The 19,650-nt window shown below is 53.2% G+C and overlaps 7 protein-coding genes across 7 annotated transcripts; 1 reads left to right on the top strand and 6 right to left on the bottom strand.

Annotated features, from left to right (window-relative positions):
* Positions 1-129: 129 nt before the first annotated feature.
* Positions 130-2,040, bottom strand: CLAFUR5_13985 (uncharacterized protein; the record flags this gene model as incomplete). Its single annotated transcript, XM_047913133.1, has 1 exon — positions 130-2,040. The coding sequence occupies one exon, from the start codon at positions 2,038-2,040 to the stop codon at positions 130-132; it is 1,911 nt and encodes a 636-aa protein (XP_047768550.1).
* Positions 2,041-2,537: 497 nt separating this feature from the next.
* Positions 2,538-4,283, bottom strand: CLAFUR5_13984 (uncharacterized protein; the record flags this gene model as incomplete). Its single annotated transcript, XM_047913132.1, has 1 exon — positions 2,538-4,283. The coding sequence occupies one exon, from the start codon at positions 4,281-4,283 to the stop codon at positions 2,538-2,540; it is 1,746 nt and encodes a 581-aa protein (XP_047768744.1).
* Positions 4,284-5,647: 1,364 nt separating this feature from the next.
* Positions 5,648-6,715, bottom strand: CLAFUR5_13983 (uncharacterized protein; the record flags this gene model as incomplete). The annotated part of the gene is made up of 1 exon (XM_047913131.1): positions 5,648-6,715. The coding sequence occupies one exon, from the start codon at positions 6,713-6,715 to the stop codon at positions 5,648-5,650; it is 1,068 nt and encodes a 355-aa protein (XP_047768551.1).
* A 3,441-nt stretch (positions 6,716-10,156) lies between these two features.
* Positions 10,157-11,375, top strand: CLAFUR5_13982 (uncharacterized protein; the record flags this gene model as incomplete). Its single annotated transcript, XM_047913130.1, has 2 exons — positions 10,157-11,190; positions 11,240-11,375. 2 exons carry the CDS (start codon positions 10,157-10,159, stop codon positions 11,373-11,375), a joined length of 1,170 nt encoding a protein of 389 aa, XP_047768758.1.
* Positions 11,376-11,738: 363 nt separating this feature from the next.
* On the bottom strand, positions 11,739-13,462 carry CLAFUR5_13981 (uncharacterized protein; the record flags this gene model as incomplete). Its single annotated transcript, XM_047913129.1, has 3 exons — positions 11,739-12,801; positions 13,042-13,220; positions 13,286-13,462. The coding sequence occupies 3 exons, from the start codon at positions 13,460-13,462 to the stop codon at positions 11,739-11,741; spliced, it is 1,419 nt and encodes a 472-aa protein (XP_047768552.1).
* Positions 13,463-14,208: 746 nt separating this feature from the next.
* Positions 14,209-16,644, bottom strand: CLAFUR5_13980 (C2H2 finger domain transcription factor crzA; the record flags this gene model as incomplete). The annotated part of the gene is made up of 2 exons (XM_047913128.1): positions 14,209-15,239; positions 15,294-16,644. 2 exons carry the CDS (start codon positions 16,642-16,644, stop codon positions 14,209-14,211), a joined length of 2,382 nt encoding a protein of 793 aa, XP_047768553.1.
* Positions 16,645-18,139: 1,495 nt separating this feature from the next.
* On the bottom strand, positions 18,140-19,222 carry CLAFUR5_13979 (Fructose-bisphosphate aldolase 6, cytosolic; the record flags this gene model as incomplete). The annotated part of the gene is made up of 1 exon (XM_047913127.1): positions 18,140-19,222. The coding sequence occupies one exon, from the start codon at positions 19,220-19,222 to the stop codon at positions 18,140-18,142; it is 1,083 nt and encodes a 360-aa protein (XP_047768776.1).
* Between the last annotated feature and the right edge of the window lie 428 nt (positions 19,223-19,650).

Here is a 19,650-nt window from a genome sequence, read left to right as displayed (position 1 = left end):
CGCTTGCTCTCGAAGGCTTCTTCCCGGTAGCGATCTTTGGAGCTATTGCTTCTCACAGCTTTGTCTCGAGAGAAGTCCTTTTTTTTGTTAGCTTCTGCTCATCAAAGTAGCTCCCGGGAACTTTTCATTCTATCTGCTGCCAAATTCGGCGCTATCTGCCTCAAACTGCAACCTGCTCTTGGTGGCCTTCGCACGAACCATCCGTTGTCGATACCGCTCGGCAGTGGACACATCATCCTCCTTCTTCTCCTTCTGCTCCCACCACTTTTCATCCCGCTCCCTCCTCAGCTGTTCCTGCTTAAGTTTGAACAGTCGACGACTTTCATCACGATCAAGCTCCAGAATCTTCGCCGCATCCAGCTGAGCATACCGCACAGCGAGAGAGTCACCGTCAAGTGCAGGATTTGACTTCCTCCACTCCCTCTTTGGAGGCTCCTTCTCGGGCTCTGCGTCAGCCTTGGGTGTCTCGACATTTGGCCTTCTGGCTTTCTCCGCAGCCTTCCGAGCGGCTTTCGCTCGTTCCAACCGCGCGTTGATTCCCGCTGCTGTGATTCTAGCGTCGTGCTGAGATGCATTCGGGTTGCGTGCTTGCCTTTTCCCAGGCTCGTCATTCGCTGCAGTGGCAGGCTTGTCAGCCACTTCAAATCGTGCAGAGAGCTTTGCTACACCTTTCCCTTTGATCACGCTGGCTGGAGTGTGAGATCTTGGAAGATCTTGCTGCGGAGCTTCTCGTACCTCTCGCGAATCGTGTCTTGGTTCCGGTGGTGATCGAGGCGCAGCAACATCTCTTCTCGAAGCATGGGAGGGCCGGTCCCTAGCAGTATCTGGTTGCAGGCTGCACTCGTCAGATTGCAATGACTCGGCCTCTTTAGTGACTGCTTCTACTCCCTTGTCATCCACTTCTGCCTTCTTGTTATCACTGGGATTGTCTTCGTCAAAAGTCGATGCGGATGTAGATCCTAGGATGTAAGGGCCTTGCGTCTTGCTCGCCGGTTTTGTCTTTGCCTGAGCCTTCGCGGCTCGTATCATTTCATCGGCAGCTTTCGATCGTTTCTCCCGCACGATCTCCCAGGGCTTTGTATATCCCTTCCAAATGCGTTCGTACTTCCTGTCGAGAGCAGCTTGAGCTTCGTTCTGCCGGGTAGCCATGTCTGCTACATACTGCTCTCGGTCCCTTGTCGAGAGTTTACTGAAATCGGGAACACGCTGTTTCGGCCGCCTTCCATTATTCGTATCGCCATCATTCGTAACTTGTTGCGCACTACTGCCGTCGGGCTGTGTTTGGAACTTCGTGTTCCGATGCTTTCTGAGATTCATCTGTGCCGTTATCGCAGCCTGATCCCGAAGCGCCATGCAACCGCCAACAATCGCAGCTTTAGACTTTGAACAGGTCAATTCTGTCTTCTTTTGCTTTCCTCCACCCTTCGCCATTAATTGTGGGCCCGTTTCAAGTCGCATAGATGGAGACGAGTCCAGAACAACTTCTGTGTCGTCAGGGTGTCTGCTCTTCCTTGGAAATGACTTTTCCTCGACAGGCCTTTGTCCTCGCAGAGCAAGACGCCCGAGCTTCTCCATGTCGTAATTAGATTGCCAATGCGCATGAGCCTTGGGTCGGTTGAGCTCAAGGCTTAGCTGATCATGACCATAATCACCATTTTTTGCCTCGATGAACCACTGGCTACCTGCCTCGATGTCCGGCAGATCGCTGCTCCTCGAAATATAACGGTCAGCCAGTTCAGATCGTACTGGGCTTGGAGTCTGCCCATCGCCTGTTCTCTTTGTTGTAGTGCACTCCACGGCTTTGTCTTTGTACGAGCTTTGTTCTGGACCGACATTGTCCGAATCCCGTGCAGCAGGCTCGTGGCACTGTGAGTCTCTTGAGATGCTCGGCTCCTGATCCTTGGCAAGCCGATATATCTCTGCGATCGCCTGATCACGTTTCGAGGGCAGCAGGCGCTCGTCTCTATTGTCGAGGCCATACCCAGAAGTTGACACTGGCTGTTCCGATGGATGAAACCAACCTAGGTATCTACTGAACATGGTGCGGTTGGGCTATTTCACACGAGGTGGTCACAACTGTCGAAGATTATGTACTGAGCAAGAATCAGTGGTGCTAATATTCGTCGAAGGCCGAATTGAACCAGGCAAGTGTCGATCTATGAATCGAGAAGTGGAGCTTTGTGCGCTGAGTGAGACATTGGACTTTGTTTCGCACCGTTTGATTCATTCATCTCATGAGACTAGGGTCATTGATGCAATACAGTCTCAAGATGGTTCCTCCCGTACGTTTTTCACTGTTTCGCAGAGCTTTCTAGGTTGTAGAATGCGTCCATTAGCGGACGAACCGGCCTGACCATTTTTTCGTGGGGATCCTGCGATGCCTTAGAGGCGCAATGTTCAGTTGAAACGCAGCGACTCTCTTCGCACCTGTGGTCCACGGTTTTGAGCTCAGACTTTTGCAATTTTTTAGATCTATAAGCTGGGATCTCGAGCCCGACTCGCACAGCCTGGTGCGTACATCGTCTTGCAGAGCATTACTATTCCTCCCTCGGTCCAGTCAGTGAGTACCTTCCAACCATGTCTTGCAGTCCTCCGATCACACTAGTAGCAACCTTTTCGGATCTGTTGCCAGCAAACTTGAATGAGATGTCGATACCGTCAGTGCGCAGAACATAGTCGCTCCCTGAGCAATCAATAGAAGAAATTCCTGAAGAAGGGATTGCGAATGCCAGCGAAGACCCATCTACAGCGAGGTTCCTTGTAATGAAGACAACCATCTCACTGTCTGATGTCGGGAACAATTTGCCCTTCATTCGGTGAGGTTCGTAGTAGTGTTCAATCGTAAAGCTCACGTTTACCATCCATAAAGGCCGGGTGAAATTGTATGGCAATTGGCCGCTCCGTGTTGTCACAGCGTAAATGATGTTGCTGAAGGCCTTGTACTGGTGCTCCTTGTTGACTTCGCCCATAGCTCTTGGCATGAATGCCACCGTGGTGTTGTCAACAATGAAATCTTCTCTTCGTGGGATTCGAAATCCTCCGGAAAGCGCAGTGTAGTGAGCTCCGAGGCGTACGAGATAAGAACCGTCATGCTCAGCGAGTATGGGCTCGAGGATCTCGTCATAGCTAGCTAGCGTGGACGATCCGGGTCTTCGAGGCTCGGCGGCTGTGGTAGAGACGGCATGGGCACTGCTAGCCACATGTCCTGCAACGAAACGGCTATCGTTAGTGGACGCTGTGGCATGTTTTGACTCATTAGTCTCAGCCCCATCGGCTGTACGTGCATCGGGCATGATCGTATCTGCCGCAGCCGTGTGCTGGCCGCGTCTGGGGATTACATAGCGCTCACCTCCGTGAGCAGAGGAATTTTCGCGGGATGAGCTGACATACTCGACAACGCTGGTAGAAGCAAGTGGTAGCCGCACGGTGATACGTTGTCCTTCAACGTCGGTCATGTCGTAAAGCGCTTCTGTAGGAGAAGGAACAGCAGCTTCATCGTCACCACCGAATATGTGATCGAGCTGGGTTTTGTTCAGTGCCGTTTTGGTCATTTGCTCTCGTTGTCTTACAGCCCACAGTACATGCTCCAGAAAGATGTTGTGGCTTTGCAGCTGTTCCATCTCTGTGAGCTTGTGCTGTGTCGTCGGCACATAGCCAGTATGCTGCTGAACAAACCACAGTACACAATTCAAAGATGCCTCGTCCAGGTCCCAAGCATCAGAGTTCATTTGATCCTCAGGTTTCTTCCCGTTGTGAAAGCGCACAACGTTGGCGATAGACGCGCTGTATACAGTATCGGTTCGGACATAGCCGGACTTCCTTGCTATAGCTCCACGAGCGTAGTTCAGTGTAAGATGGGTTATGATAGGATGTACTCGCTGTAGGGCAAGGTAGAACTGCGATTCCAACTGTCGATTGCCCTTGAACTGTTCTTGGACCGTTCTGCCCCCGAAGGATGTCATAGAGCAGAAGTGGATGACACCTGGTTCGTTGCAGGGTCGAGAAATGACAAGGATTGGATGTTCGAACACGAAGTCCTTGTCCCCAACGACAGATAATGGGTTCTGTTGGCCGGGGTCTAGCTTTCGCACGCCGTGTTCGTATATACCTGTACGGTGCGCATTCTGCTGTTTCATATGGTCCGCGCCGAACAGATACAGCACAGCTCCCTGTTTGAGCTGTGTTGGTCTAGCACGGTCGAAGGGTTGATGGATGGCCAGCGAGTATGAGGGCAAGACATTCAAAAGATCGGCTGGCAAATGGTCAAGTCCCGAGGTGGTCATGCTGAAAGCGAGATTTTGCAAGTCGCGAGGTACTGTTCAGGATTGAATGCAATAAAACAGTGTGTGGTAAATGCCGACACTGCACTGTGGCATGTCCCACTTCTTATAAACAATGACAACCACCACGAGCCGAACTGAGACCACAACGATGTCACAAAGTGACCGCTCCGTCTCGAATCGCACGAAAGTGGTGTTCCTCGAAGACTGTCTCAAGCACTTTGCGGATGAAAATTTGTCCATGGCATGAGGCATATTCTCGGCAATGACAAGCTTTAGTCGAACAGCGACTACCGGTTCTGCACCAGTCTTCGTTGCTCCCCTCGATGCAGAACTCGTGCATGTTGGCTTGTGATACTTTGGGTTCATCCAATTCCCCTGACGAGGCCTTGAGATCTCTTCAATCGTGCCGTTGCCGCCTGTCACGAAACAGAGACAATCTTCTGGGTGGTCTTGGGCAGGAGGTCGCTCGTGATCATACATTTAGCACACTCGCAGATAGCCAGTCCGACTGTATCGACAGTTTATTGTTCTTGTCATCACCCGAAATGGGTAGTGATGTGCGAAGCTGTTCCAGTCGGCAGGGTACTCCCAGGTGCATCGCTGACAGGTCTTCGGTAAAGTCGGACGAGCACGGGGGATGTGGGAGTCTTGATTAAGCGTAGCGACCGAGCGCTAGCCACACCGGAGTACGAGCTTGCGAGTACGTAGGTGAGGCGTCAGCGAGGGAGTGAAGCTCTATACCAGCCCTCAACTAGCCTTGGCGCCCGCTCTGATTGGTCAACTTTCAAGTTTTAGGGTCACGTGACCTACCGCACTGTGCCTGTTGGCGAACTCGCAAACATATACTCGTCGCTAACGCCTATGTCGTCGTATAATAAGCACTGTACGTCGGGTAGCGGTAGCGTGGATCGCACGCTACTTTGCAGTCTAGAAGGGTTGGTAGAGAGCTCCACTCCGCTACGCTTACCTTTGGAGGTTCACAACCGCCAACAGCACATTTTTCTCGTGGCGTGCGAAGGCCAACTCCTGGATCCTCTCGCCCTTCCACGACTCAAGGCGCTTCCGTTGTGAGATCAGGTGGATCTGACATTTGCCAGAAGGCTGAGGATGGCAATGTAGCATTTGGGCGTCAGAGTCTATGTAGGTACATTCTGTGTCAGTGAGCAGGGCTCCCAAGATATGGAGATTGATGTTCTCCGCCTCCCGTTCCACAAGTTGCTAAACCTTTCTCATGATTCCGAACGATGTTTCTTGCTTCAATGCTGTTGACCCTTTGGACGCAGGGGTCTGGTGATGCACGCCACGCACACGACAGTAGGTGCGAAAATCCCTGTGACCACTCAAAGCATGCATCACCTTTCCGCTTACGACTTGACCACACCATGCTCCTTCAAGCTCTTCGCGCACGACACAATAGCCTCATCCGTACTCCTGAACTTCATGCCCAGCGTCGTCTTGGTCGTCTCATTACTGCAAGCCTTTCGCTTACCAAGTTCCGACGCCACAAGACTAGCCGCCGGGTCGACGAATCCCATCAGCTTGACCAAGAAATTGGGAGCAACCATCGAAGGCACCTTCTTCGTGTCCTGCGCCGGCAGCTCCTTCTTCAATATATTGGCGATGTCCTTGATGTAAAGGAACGTGCCATCCGCGCAAGCGATGAAACGCTGGTTCTTGGCTTTCGGGTCCGTCATGGCTTTGAAGTGTACCTCAGCAACATCGCGCACGTCAACAATGCCGAAAGCGAGTTGCGGCATGACGGGCATTTCGCCCTTCAAGAGTCTGGAGACGATCTCAACACTGGTAGCGAAGTCTCCACTAAGCACAGGGCCGAAGACGCCCACGGGGTTGACAGTCGCAAGCTCGAGACTGCCGCCTTCTTTCTGTATCCAGTCCCAAGCCGATCTCTCAGCGACCGTCTTACTCTTCGGGTATGCAAACACTTTCTCGCCCTTGGAGCCATCCAGCACCGTCCAGTCTTCCTCAGTGAAAGGCTTATCAACACCTCTGTTCCCATGTCCATAGCCCACCGAAGCAAACGAGCTTGTCACCACAACCCTCTTCACTGTGCCAACCTGCTTCGCAAAGCGCAAAGCGCGAAGTGTGCCATCTCTTGCTGGCGCGACCAGTTCGTCCTCGTGCTTTGGAACGCCTGCTGGGAAGGGACTTGCGACGTGAAGAACGTAGTCACACCCGGTGCAGGCTTCGAGCCAGCCGTCATCTTTCATGAGGTCTGCTGCGAAGAATTGTACGCTGTCTGCTTGCTCTTGAGTCGCTCCGCCATTGCGGAGGGACTGGCGGACTTCGTCTGTGCGTTTGAGATTGCGGATTGTGGTGCGCATACGGTATCCTTGTTCCAGACCGCGTAGCAGGCAATGCGAGCCGATGAAGCCTGAGCCGCCGGTCACAAGCACTGTCTCTTTCGTAGCCATCGTGTTCGCTTCAGATCCGCTGGGTGGTGCTTTGGTAAGGGCCAACGATGCTTGGCGCAATGGGCAGTAGCTCGAGACAATGCGCTATATCTTAATGCCGTTTAAGGAGGAGTGTAGCAGAGCAAAGTAAGGAGATGTGATGTTTATACTTCTCTTCCCCCTCGGTCGTCCCATCACGGCGTGCGATCGACATTGCTACTGTTATCCTCGGCAGGCACCAGCGACGTCGTCACTTCAGGTCGAATGCGCTATACACAGAAAGCGTGACGCTCTGGTGTATGGTGGCGTGATACATGTAGATATGCTCATTGAAAGGTATTGGCGGAGACGGAGGTTGATGTTGTCGCCGCAGAGCCGGTCGATGAAGTCGAAACAAAGTTTGCCCGGAGGAGAAGTGCCGAACAACATCCAAGGAATCCCTCAGCTGTCACATGCTCACTGTCAAATCAGAGGTCTACGTCAAGGTCGACGATCTGGAGCAACATCTCGAGGAAGATAAGTTTCCCACCTGGGGATTCGTCGTGGTGCGATGTACGTACGCTAGGCAGGCAGAATATACGATGAGATTCGGAGTCGTGAAGCATCAAGATGGCCAATAAAATATCAACGATCGCACCGTTGAAGGATGAGGTCTCTGAGTTCATCCACTCAACAGAGCATCTCTTTCACCTGCGCAACCAGTACTTTGCCTATCAGCATTCCTGCTGATCATCATCCATCACAGTGCGCCTGCTCCCACAGCTACGATCCCGTTGACACACACCGACCCCACCGCTGGATACCACGCCGTGACCACGACCGGCTGGACTGGCCGTGCTTCCCACAGGCTCTGAGGCAGCGTGAGTCTAAACGGCCAGAGTATCGCCAGAGCCAAGAACACGACACACTGCGCCATCAATGCTTTCTCACTCAGTGCGTCCGGACCGCTTCCGGACCAGGAGACTCTTATCTGCAGGACGACACCAATGATCAGTAGACATGTTGCAAGCGGATTGACTGCCAGCGCGGCAACATTCCATGTGATCGAGAGACCACCAAAGCGGTCACCGGGCGGACCATTACGCAGTGGTCAGCTAATGTAGAAGAGTCCGGCATGGAAGAGTAGCATGGCCGCGGAAGCGACTCCACTGAACATTGCAGTATAGGAAATGCTCCCACGTGCGATGTCGGCTGTCTGGTCGCGCCCGGAAGTGGATGTACTCCCAACGAAAAGCACCAAACCATATCTATCGCACAGTCCGGTCAGCGGCGGTGTATCCGATCAGGCAGTGATGTGGAGGCATACAGTCCCAGAGAGCACAACCACTGGACAATAAGCTGTGCCGCATTCAGCTGGTCACGCATCGACGGCGGTGTTGCGATTGGCACATCTTCTTCCATTGTCGGCGACATCAGGAACAGGTGGTACATGTAAGCGACCTGAATTTGAGCGACCAACGCGCACAGGGCAGTTGCCCAGAGGAGATACCATGGGCGGAACGTAAGGCGTAGATTCGGATGACTTGTAGTGTGTATGGTAATGTCGTGAGGACGATAAGCTGTCTACAAACGTTGGATTAGCGGCAATGCGTGATTGGTATGCTGACTTACGCGCTGAGTACGTTTGCGAAGGCCATACTGTGTGCCCTTCTGCCCGAGATGAGGGCGTTGTGTAACAATTGTGTTACACAAAGGCAGCAGCTTTGAGCTCAACAGTCTTGACATTTCTGTTGTGGCACAGCTGATACCCTGTAGCGCAGACGACCACCAAGTTCTCGAGACGCCTTGCTAGGCATCGGCTTGTCATTGACCCGTCATGGTCTAAGAGTCGAGGCCATGATGCCAGGAGGGCATCCAGTATCTTGCTTGACCACACAGCATGACTTACAGACTTCATGATGACATGATGGGCCATCTAAGAGGATATGGAGAGCGTCAGTCTTGCCTGTATCGAGAAGCCATACGCTGCGAGTAAGTCGGCAGCGTCAGCCCTCACATTTCTGGCTCACAGTTGTACCCAATGTGATTCCTGGACAACGGTGATACTGCGCGCCCATGATTCCATTGTCAGAACTGTCACGTCACAGTATCTCCGGTCCACAGTTTGATCTTGTGCCCTGCGAAATCGTCTCGCTGCCGCAGTCTGCCTAGCTGTGTACTAGTGTACAGCAGCTTCAGGCTGGTCTTTGCTCTTTTCGACAACGATTCAATGCGGGCCCTCCAATATCTGATGTTCGAGACAACGCCTGCTCTTGCTCTGGTTTATCTTCCCCTGTTGCAGTAGGACTCATGACGGATATTGTCTCCATTCTCCGGCACACCTCATCCAGGACACTCGTCTTGCTGAGCGTTGTCTCCAGCCCCCGGCGTTGGGTCATAGAGTCTTGAAGGTCGATTTGATAGTGCTAACGAAGTGAATGGGCCAATGCATTGTATGATGGTGGCAGTCGTCAGAATGGTTGGTTACACGACATGGCCACGCCAAGAAACTCAACGCGTCTTTCTCTCCGACGCGTCTTTCGGCCAATACTCTGTCTTCACGCACAACTTCTTCTGCGCCTTATCATGCTCTGGCGTCAAAGTGGTTTCGTACGAGCTCGAGGATGTACCATTCGATCTCGAAGCATTGAAATGCCCTGGTATCAACAATATAGCCGCGTTATCAGCTGACGTAACAACCATAGCCTACAATTCCTCCAATGATGCATATCAGGGGCCTTCTGCCATGATTGCACCTTTCCAAGGCATTTTGGAACTCATTCGCGGCGCCCGGGAAATTGAAACACTGAAATTACAGTTCTACCGTCGTCCTGATGACACCGACGAGGATCTAAGATTAGATGCCGTGACATCAAGAACTTTCTTCACGGCAGTATCGTGTCGTTATCTCACGGAGCTTGAACTTATTAGCACGACATGCTATACCGTCGACATGGTGGCATTCCTGGGCCACACGAAGAAGACGTTGCGGAAACTCACTATGGTGAAAATGTCTTTCGTCAGCCAGGAGAGGCGATTCGTGGACATTTTGCAGCAACTCGAAACCTGCAGCCAGCTTTGTTTACTCAGGGTTGGTGTATTCGACCACGGTTCTTGGGAAGAAGTAAGACCACGCACTTATCCAGCATTCATGATCGTCGACGGCGGAGGAGCTGTCGTTACTGAAGTGAAAGACCAGACTCGAACAAGCAATCGATGTATTGCTTGGGAGGAACAGGTGACGATTCAATATATGCTTCGAACTCACACATCGCAATGGTCTGCCTGGTGTGGCGTTGAGCTGTATGACGAGGACTACTGTTGGGATGGCCCTTGCGTTGTCAACCATCATATTCCCGAGGGCACAATCTGCGAGGCGTTACGAGAGCGCGACATTTGGCTTTATGGTCAATTTTCTGGAAGAATCTCGTGACTGAGTCACAGCCGTCCGCCAGCAGATATTTAACACGGATCTGTGACCCCATGCAAATGCAAGACCACTTCGCGCAAGTCGACATGCCAACAATACAAGGCATCACGGTCGACATCGCGATCTCAGACACCGTGCTGCCAGCCTATGCTGATCCAAACCCCGACCTAGAACCAGATACAACCTCCAGCTATATCGAGGCTGTGAGCAACAGATGGTTCGCAGTCCTCGTGCGCATACCTCATGATCACAAGCCAAGTGGTAATCTCTTCATCATCATGGTCTTCCTCGATGGACGCGCAATTGCAGAGGCACGGCGACGACCCGGCGAACAGCTTCCATCCACACCACAGCCAGAAGGAGAAGCAGGCTTCGAAGGCGACATCCTGCCGACATTTGAGCCGGGTCTTGCGGGCGATTTGTGCGATCTGGAAGAAGAGGGACAGGCACGTGATGATTCAGAGGAGTGGCTACTTCAGGGCTACATCTCCGGCGAATCACTACGCTTCCCGCACGTGGTCACGGACAACAACAAGCACGAGGCAGGCGACGCAGCGGAGTGGGAGAGCAAAGAGATTGCGGTACAGTTCAGCGAAGCCTTGATCCTCGAAGCGGAGTCGGAGGATGACTTTGGCAACTATGTTCCCGCCAAGATCAAGACTGTTGGCAACGTGTTTGCCTTCACGTTCAAGTACAGACCGCGCCAGATCCTCGAGACCATTCTAGGTCACACGGCGCAGCAATCACCAGACAGCGACAAGACCATCCGACCACACAAGGGCAAAGGCCGTGCCAACTCTCTCGACAGCGACGCAGAAGTGCCCACACCCACGACGACGACGACTCATAGAAATGGCCGCAAGCCGATCTGGAACAGCAACATGCAATGCATCGACTGGCTGACAGAGACGGAATACGCACAACGCATGACCGACCCAAGACGGGCCCATCCCGCGGACGAAGAATGGCGGAAGAACCTCAATTATTTCAACAGCAAGTGGATGTACTGCTGCAAGCAGATGAAGCAAGATTCGAAGTTCACATGGTGCGACAATGCAGATTGTGTCATTGGAGTCTTCCATTTCTGGTAAGTTTGCTCTGTATGCTGTGGAATTCGGATGCTAATGGAAGGTTAGGTGTGTTGGTCTTACGCGGGAGCCGCATTGGGGACTTAATACTTGGCTGTGTCCCATCTGTAGGGACTTGCCCGAGGAGGGGATTAGGATGCGTGATGGGGGCAAAGGAGAGAGAAGCGTGGAGCAGATGGAATAAAGCAGAGGCGGATCATTTCCAAGTCCAACGTACTTGTGCTACTCTGAAGCGCTCGACTGCTCTGCCACTGAGCCGTTAGTGCGAGCACTCGGAAACACAATGGAGTAGGACACCGCGCTTATCAGGCCTGCCTCTCGTCGACGTCTCATTCCGGTGCCGGCTGCGTTCACCTGTCCACATTGAGCGCAATGAACTTCTTTCCGACACCATGGCTTTACTGGTTGGTCCATTCGAAATCGCTCTTGTCCCTCCTCGATCACAGCTCCAATGTACTTGTAATGTACGCCTGTTCGGGTTTCTTCCACGTTTATGCATCTGCATTGACACGATCTTACGTCCCCGTGGTGATTAGAACCACTTGAACTACTCTCGTGTCGGGCGAAAGCGAAAAACCTGTGTTTGAAGGTCGTGGAGCGGAACCGCAATTTGTCGGACAAAGTCTGCTAGGATATCTTGACGATGCTCGAACAACCATTTCATTACCTCGTAGCATTGTGCTGCTCTGAAAAAGGGTCGAAAAGCAGGATTATTGTGCTTTTCATCATGGTTCCGTGGATCATCGTAATCTTCCATGAGCGGCAAAGAGTCCTTGACCGAGTTTGTATCAGATCTGCACGCAGTCCAGTGTGGCTCGAAATCCTCGCTTTGGACCACTTCCTTGATCTTTTTATCGATTAACAGACTTAGCTTGGTGAATGTATCGTCTCCAATGCCACACAAGAAGAACTGGTTGAAATCGATGGTTATCAGGTCCCGGTGGTCTGGTGGTTGTGCTGGATATGCAGCTTCGAAGGCAGCTTTAATAGGAGCAGCGGTCAGCGTGGGATCCTTGAGGAATGCATTAGCAGCACGTAAGGCCAGCCAGGATTTGCAAAAGTTCTCCTTGGTCCTCTGAAGATGTTCGCGTTTAGGGATAACATTGCGGAAGATGTCATCGAGAGCTTCTATCTGGAGCTCCGCGATACTGGTGAGCTGATCTTGGCTGGGGCTACTGTCCGAGCCCCGTTGTCGATGAACATTCCGGTCTTCGAATCGGAATTCTTGACTCTTCCATGCCTCAACTCTATCTTTCGAAAATGCTAACAGGTCTCGTTTGGCTTTCTCGAAGCACTTCCTTCGACGGCATACGATGATAGACTTGGCATGACTCAAAGAATATGATGTAATAACTCGATGATGGTCCGCGGACAGAGCTCCAATGTTCACTCGCCATGCTGTGGTCGCTGGCCATCGCTTTTTTCCTTTCTTGGCACTCGATACATTTACATTGACAATGTCCAAGTGTGGAGCCTTGGTCAACAAGCTGTTTGGAACCTTAGATGTATGCGTAACATGCGCAGCCGAGGAGTTGGAGCACCGCAACTCGTTGCACAGAACGATGGCCACGTCCGGGCTCACAGGAAGGATGAAGTGCATCGCATCCTCTCTAGTCATCCACATCAGTCGTGAGCCGGTGCTTGAGGGTTCCGTCCCTAGACAAGACTCCGTGTCGCCTTCGAAGTCGACGATGTTGTCGTTGAGGAGAATTCGTGCCCAGGAGCCGCTCTCCAGATTTGAACGGCATGATTATCGACGATATACTTGTGGGTCAAAGCCACGCTAGTTGTGTTATCTCGACTGGCATCGGCAAGCAGCTCGTCGTGACTACTCTGCAAGAGATACATACAGCAAGCGGTCAAGCCAGAATTCGGCGGGATCTGAGGACTTCCCATCGGCCGAGGCAGCGGCAAACATTTGCTGAAACATGAAGTCGTTCTCGCGACGGGGATCAACAATCTTGTCTCTGTATTGCATCGATCGTGTGGAGGAGATGCTGAAGAATTTGAATAGAGTGCGAATGTCCTTCTCCAAGATGTTAACATGGTCTTGGCCTTTCTCGACAGCCGTGACGATCTTCGCCAGTATCACACTCGTTCTTGATTCCAACTTGCTGAACAGAACAGATGCTCGACTCTCATTGGATCCGTGTCGTTCGCATCGTAGTAGAGGTTCAGTGCGCCGCAGGTGCTGCCCACTGCTCCGAGGAAGAATTGGTCTGTAGGCACGTCACAAACATGAAGAGCACCATCGGATTTGGAACTGGACATGATAAGCAGAGTAGATCGAGATTCTTCCTGAAAGCTCACCTATCTTCACTGACATCTCCGCAATGGTGAACAAACCGTCTGAGAAGGAATCTTGGTATGTAGTGGTGGTATTGGGTCCTAGGTACGGCCATTGCGAGGCTTACGAGTCGAACCGAGTCCAGTTGATTTCGGAGCAGATGGGAACGCCGGAGTATAGATAGGAGGGGCAGCCCGCAGACGGCACAGCAAGGAGCTTCTCATGTGCTTTCGCGGTGTCTCGATGTGTGCTGCGGGCTCCTTGGGCTGAGCTGCAGCAGGCGCAGGCCCAGCTGCACCTCAAGCGAGCCATGAGATCGACAAAGATGTAATGCAGTCAGTCAGTTCATGATGACATACGGTACGAACAAGAATGTGGAAGTGTACGTTCGATGGAAGAGTGGCAGGAACAAGGGAGCAGTAACTTCCAGACAGGAATCCACACGAACACCAAGACTCAGCTGAGAGGTCAAGTAAAATTTGATTGACTGCACGAAAACAGCAAAATGGTATCGCATTTCTACATAGCATCTCTTCTTGGTATCATCACACCCGTAGCCCAATCCATCTGCTGACCGCAAGACGGTGCGCTAATAAAACGCCTCTATTTCCCTGGACTCTCATATCAAACCCCGAGCCCACCAGGCCACAAAAAACAACAATGGTATCACGTGCTCTAAAGCAAAATCCAAGAAAGAATCTGATCACATGACCCGGCCGTAAAAGGTTCATCATCGTCCCTCAAAATCGCTGAGGTAGTCTCCGGCCTGATTGCCGCCGAAGTAGTTCTGTTGCATACCGTTCGTTTGCATCTGGTTCATGCCCATGTTCATGTTATTCATATTGTTCATGCCGCCCATGTTGGAATCGGAGTACCCGCTCATGTCGTTCTCGGAGAAGTCTTCGTTGTAGTCGCTCCCGCCGTGCGAGCCATCAAAGGAATTCCTGCCGCTGGCGTCTTCGTCTGGTGGAGGTCCTTGCGGTATTGTGTTCCAGTCAAGCCCTCTCAAGGCTGGATACTGTGCGAGAAGGGCTTCGGGTAGGAAGTTGCTCATCATGTCCATCTGTGGCTGGTTGATGAGCGGCTGCGGCGCCACGAGGCCGGCGGCAACTTGTGCTTGTTGTTGTTCCTCGATGTAAGCACGTTGTCGCTCGGCAGCCTCTTCGTCCAGTAGAGGCTTGATACACACGCGACCAGCTTCCGAACGGAAGTGTCGTCCCAGCGCATCAGCACGGGCGAATCGTCTTCCGCAGCCCCAGGATGATCCGCTCTGCAAAGTACCCTTGCAGACGAACTTCTTCTCTCCGGAGTGCAGACCTTCGTGTCGCTTCCGGTCGTGCTGACGTGCAAATGCTTTGCCACAGACTGTGCACACAAAAGGCCGCTCATCCGTGTGCGTTCGAAGATGCGACCGGAGGTTGTATGCTCGCGTGAAGCGCTTCGGGCAGAGTGTGCATTGGAACGTGGCCGGGTGCTTCTGACCACGCTTGTCGCCAGGTCCGTTGGAAGGTGTCCGCTCCGGATTGGCCAGATCCAGGATGTAGTCACGCTGATCCGAGGCGTTGCTCGAGCTGCGATTCCGGTTCAGGGAGCCGTTTCGTCCTCGAGAAGCGGGAGAAGGCGATCGGGAAGCTGGCTTCGAGTTGTTGTACGGAGACAGACTTACGCCTCCTGCAGAAGGAGATCTGCCTCGATTGCTTGCGGCGGGTGATGTTGACCTTGAAATGTTAGAGTCGGATTTAGCTCGTTGCCGACTGGGCACTAGAATATGAGTCAGCGTGTGAGATCTGCTAGATCTGCATTGAGTATGCGTACCTCTTGCCGGCGGACTAAGCGCATCTGCTGAGTTAGCATCCTCCATATTGGTCGTCGGCACTCTCGATGGTGGCGCAAAGTCGATGTTGATTTCTGGCGGACTCATGTGATCTGCTTGTCCGAATTCACCTGGGCTTCCGCCTTGGTTGAGTGAAGGGAATGCTTCCGTGCCCATGCCTGAGAACATATCATACCCGTTTTGTGGCTGCACGAATCGTCCATTGGAAGTAGGATTCAGCCCAAAATTGTTCTCTGCTGTGAATGGTGGGAGTGTCTGTTGCTGCTGTGGAGCGAGGTATGGGGAGTGTCCGGGACTATGACCGGGGCTATGTGATGCGAATTGTTGGTGCTCGCTCAGGCTAAACTGGTCGAGCCCAAGGCCATTGTTGAAGGAGGGATCGCTAGTCGGGTTGAGAAGTGGAGAGGTGTGCGAGTTCATGTCGTCCAATGTGCCCATGTACGGCGAAGCGTGATTTGACGATATGTCTGAGAGGTTGTCTGAAGGTGTCCGCTTATGCGATCGGTATGCGCCCATTCCCATCCACTCGTTTCCTTGTCCTTGTGGATACAACGCACTCGAGGGATCCAGCGACTCAGACACCTGTCGCGGCCTGTTCATGCCAAAGTTGTTTGGTTGCGCTTGTGGAAATCGCGGAGAGGCGTGCGGGCTGGGACTAGCTGAGCTGCGTCTGCCCATGTCGTTGTTGAAGAGGTGCGGAGGGGTCGGCGAGTGCGAGGATAACGTGGTCGCCATGGGGTCTAGTATGCCCACGTTCTCTGAGCCGGTCGGCAGCAGGTCGAGGTCGGCGGAGAGTAGGCTTGGGTCTAGCGAAGTGTTCTGGTCGAAGCCAGTCTGGTTGAAGTCGAAGGAGGGAAACGCGTTGGGTGCGGAGTTGGTCGTGTCAGCGGGTGACCGGCCTTGCGCCTGGAGGAAGGTGTGGTTTGTGACGTTGTTGGTTTGCGACTGTTGCTGCTGTGGCTGTGCCTGCTGTTGCTCGTAGTCGGTATAGGTGGGTCCGAAGCCTAGCTGTGCTTGCTGGGTGTAGTCCTGGGTGAAGGACGGGTCGCCGAATGCGCCGGGGGTGTTCAGGCCGGGAAAGGTGGTCTGCGGTGTGGCACTGCTGAGGGTATCGCCGGTGACATATGAAGAGGAGGCCAGAGTGGGCGGGTGCGGCGAGGCAGAGGTGTGCTGCCTTATGTGGTTTGCGTGGCGCGCCGAGGGCGAGCGACCGCGGTTCTGCTCCATGGGTGGTGATGAGATGGGTGTAAGTGTGTTGCTGACCTCAGAATGGAAACGCGATGCACAAGAACCTGACCACAGCTCGTCAGGTGCACGCGGTGACGCGGGCATGCAGCGATTGTGATGGCAGTAAGAAGAGTCGAGCTGGCGCTTGTACCCGAGAGTCTTGATGCGCCGAATGGAGGCTGTCCGGGATGATGGGGCTACACATGAACCAAGATACTCGCCCACCTAATCATCGTTGACCTCCAGCGACAAGCGAACACCGTCACGCGACTGAGACCGATAGGCGGAGGGCAGGACGGCTGCTGTAGGTGGGCGCAGCGCAGTTCATGAGAGAACATTGAAGGCAGATCGGTGCAGATGCAACCACTCAGCCCACCTCATCATGCCCTGCAGCTAGCTCTACCGCACCGACAACGAATAAGAGCCGCAGAGACATGTGACCTCTGACCGCAATACACTTTCGAGAGTGCGGAAGCGGTGGCAGTTGCGAGATGACCATGCGAATACTCCGTTCAACCACGTCGCAAGGACATCGGCCTCCTGCAAGACTACGCACCCCTCTGACGTCGACTCCAAGACTCCAGATGCATGCTCACCTGGAGACTCGTCAACGGTACAGCAGTGTCTGACTGTGAGCATTAGAGCAATAGTTCGTTGCTATCTTGGGACCGGCATTGTGAAACGTCGAACAACCCCTGTCAGATTGTGTTTCGATGTCGTCTGCCTCAGGCCGCAACTTCCTTCCATCTCACCAACATCTCAGATCTAATCCTCCATCATCTGCGTCAGAACACCATGCAAATCCTTCACCTCGCATCTCCACCTTCAGCCCTACCACCATAGAAGCACCATTGCACACCACAACATCACCATCACAACATTCGCACCCCCAGTCACACAACTGACGAAACCAAGACGTCAACCCGCATCGCACGACCAAACAGCTCGTCAGCACGTTCATTTTCTGAAACAAGCAGCGCTGTACCTTTTCTCCCGTGCACAGCCCCAAAGGATGCGCCAGCACGACTTGCCAGGCACGAAACGTGGCAGTGCAACACACCGGCCATGTCTCCACGACTCCACTGACTCCATTGACACAGCATACAGGCACGCCGGCACGTGGCCGGGACGATAAGACTTTGGAAGATGGCTGTGCACCTACTGAGGCCGCCTACTGTACTGCCGTCGGTGGACGTGCCTACTGGTTGTTGACAACACATCTCTTCTAGCTTGCTGCAAGGGGCCATGTGTAGTGTTTGAAGTCAATCTGACTGACATTGATGCTTCTCCGATGGTAGTGCCATCTGGGCGAACTAGCTTGCTATGCTATTGCAAACGATGGCCGCGCGGGCCTGCATGGTTTCAGAGCACGAGATGAGGTGTTAGGTTTGTGTTGCTGCCTGTTGTGGCGCCAGCTAGGAGGAGGATAGGTGAGGTGAGTTATGGGTCTTGATGTGGTGGCACTGCTGAAGTCTCGAATTATTGCCGGCTACTAGACGGCAATGAGATCTCAATGACAGACGGCGTTCACGGTTGAAGGCATAGCATTGGATGATATCTTCGAATTATGTGAGCATTGTCTTCTACTCGATAGGCTACCTCAAGATGGACATCCACCAGCATACTTCCCAACCGCAGCCTCACCAGACCACTTCGCTCGATCAACCCAAGCCTTCTGACTCTCCTCACTCTTCCCATCTGCCCAAGCCTGCATAGCAACGCCTTGCAGCGCTCTTCCAAAGGAGAACGTCAAGGCCCATGGCGCCGCTTGAGCATTCTCCTGCTTTCTCTTGTTGATAGCATTGAGATACTCAATCGAGTCCGCATCACTAAACCCACCAGACAAGAACACAATCGTCGGGACCTGCGGTGGCACAGTCTTACTCAGACAAGCGACCGTCGCCTCCGCAACCTCCTCCGGCTTCGCCTTCGAGTGCTCCTTCCCTGGCGTAACGAAGCTCGCCTTTAACACAAGACCCGCGAGGTCCACCTTGTGCAGCGCCAGCCTCTCGAAGAGCGCCGAGTACGCGGCAACATGCGCTTCCAAAGCCCGCTCAATCGGCTGATCGTGCGTCATGAGCACCTCCGGCTCAACAATAGGCACAAGTCCCGCCTGCTGCGAAATCGCAGCATACCTCGCCAGCACTTCCGCATTATCCATAATCGCCAATGCCGAAGGCGTCGCAGCCGAGACAGTGTAGGTACACCTCCACTTACTAAACCTCGCCCCCCTCTCATAAAACTCCCTACACCTCGCCTCCAACCCGTCCAAACCCTGCGTCGTCGTCTCCTCCGGACTCGTCCGTGGGAGCGCCACCGTCCCCTTATCAACTTTAATCCCAGGAATAATTCCCCTAGCCTTGATCACATCAACGAGAGCCTTCCCTTGATACTTGCTCTCCAGCTGGGCGTCATGTTTCATCAGTGTTTCCTCGAACGTTATGACGCCGGAGATGGTGTCTTCGATGGGACCGGCTGCGGTGAAGAGCATGTCGCGCCATTCGCGGCGGTTGTCTTCGGTGGTTTCTTTCCCTACACCTTCGAGACGCTTCTCAATGGAGCTGGTGGATTCGTCGGCGGCGAGGAGGCCTTTGCCTGCTGCGCCGAGAGCTTTGGCTGTGGCGTGGAGCTCTTTGGTGTAGGGGACTGGGGAGGGGGCGTCGTTGATGGTTAGGGAGGCCATTGTGGAAATTTCGTCCTTTGATATTGTGTTGGAGTGTTGTGTGGGAGGCGGAAAGTTGAGTCTACATGACTGCTGTAATAAGCTCTACAAAGTTCATTCCGGTGCTGATCATCGCGGTGCTGGTCATTGTGGTGTCTGCCGATGACTTCATACATGGATACATGTCATGTGCACCTTGATGGCAGGCGGGAGGAGGAATGGAGTTGTTCCTTGACATCTTCTCGCATACCTAGGTGGAAGCCAATTCGGCGTCGAATGAGGAGAAGCAGGTCCTGCTGGCCAGAAGAAATATATCCCACACCGTAATGACGTTTCCACTGCCAAGAGGCTCGAGACTGCTTGTCTCTGATGGAGATGTCAGGAGTTAGTGTTGACGGTCTGGTGGATGAAGTGGACGTGAGGTCAATGTTGGTGAGCGTTAGGCAGGT

Source organism: Fulvia fulva, chromosome 12 (genome assembly GCF_020509005.1).
Source record: "Fulvia fulva chromosome 12, complete sequence".
NCBI lineage: Eukaryota > Fungi > Ascomycota > Dothideomycetes > Mycosphaerellales > Mycosphaerellaceae > Fulvia > Fulvia fulva.
This window is presented reverse-complemented; position numbering and strand designations above follow the sequence as displayed.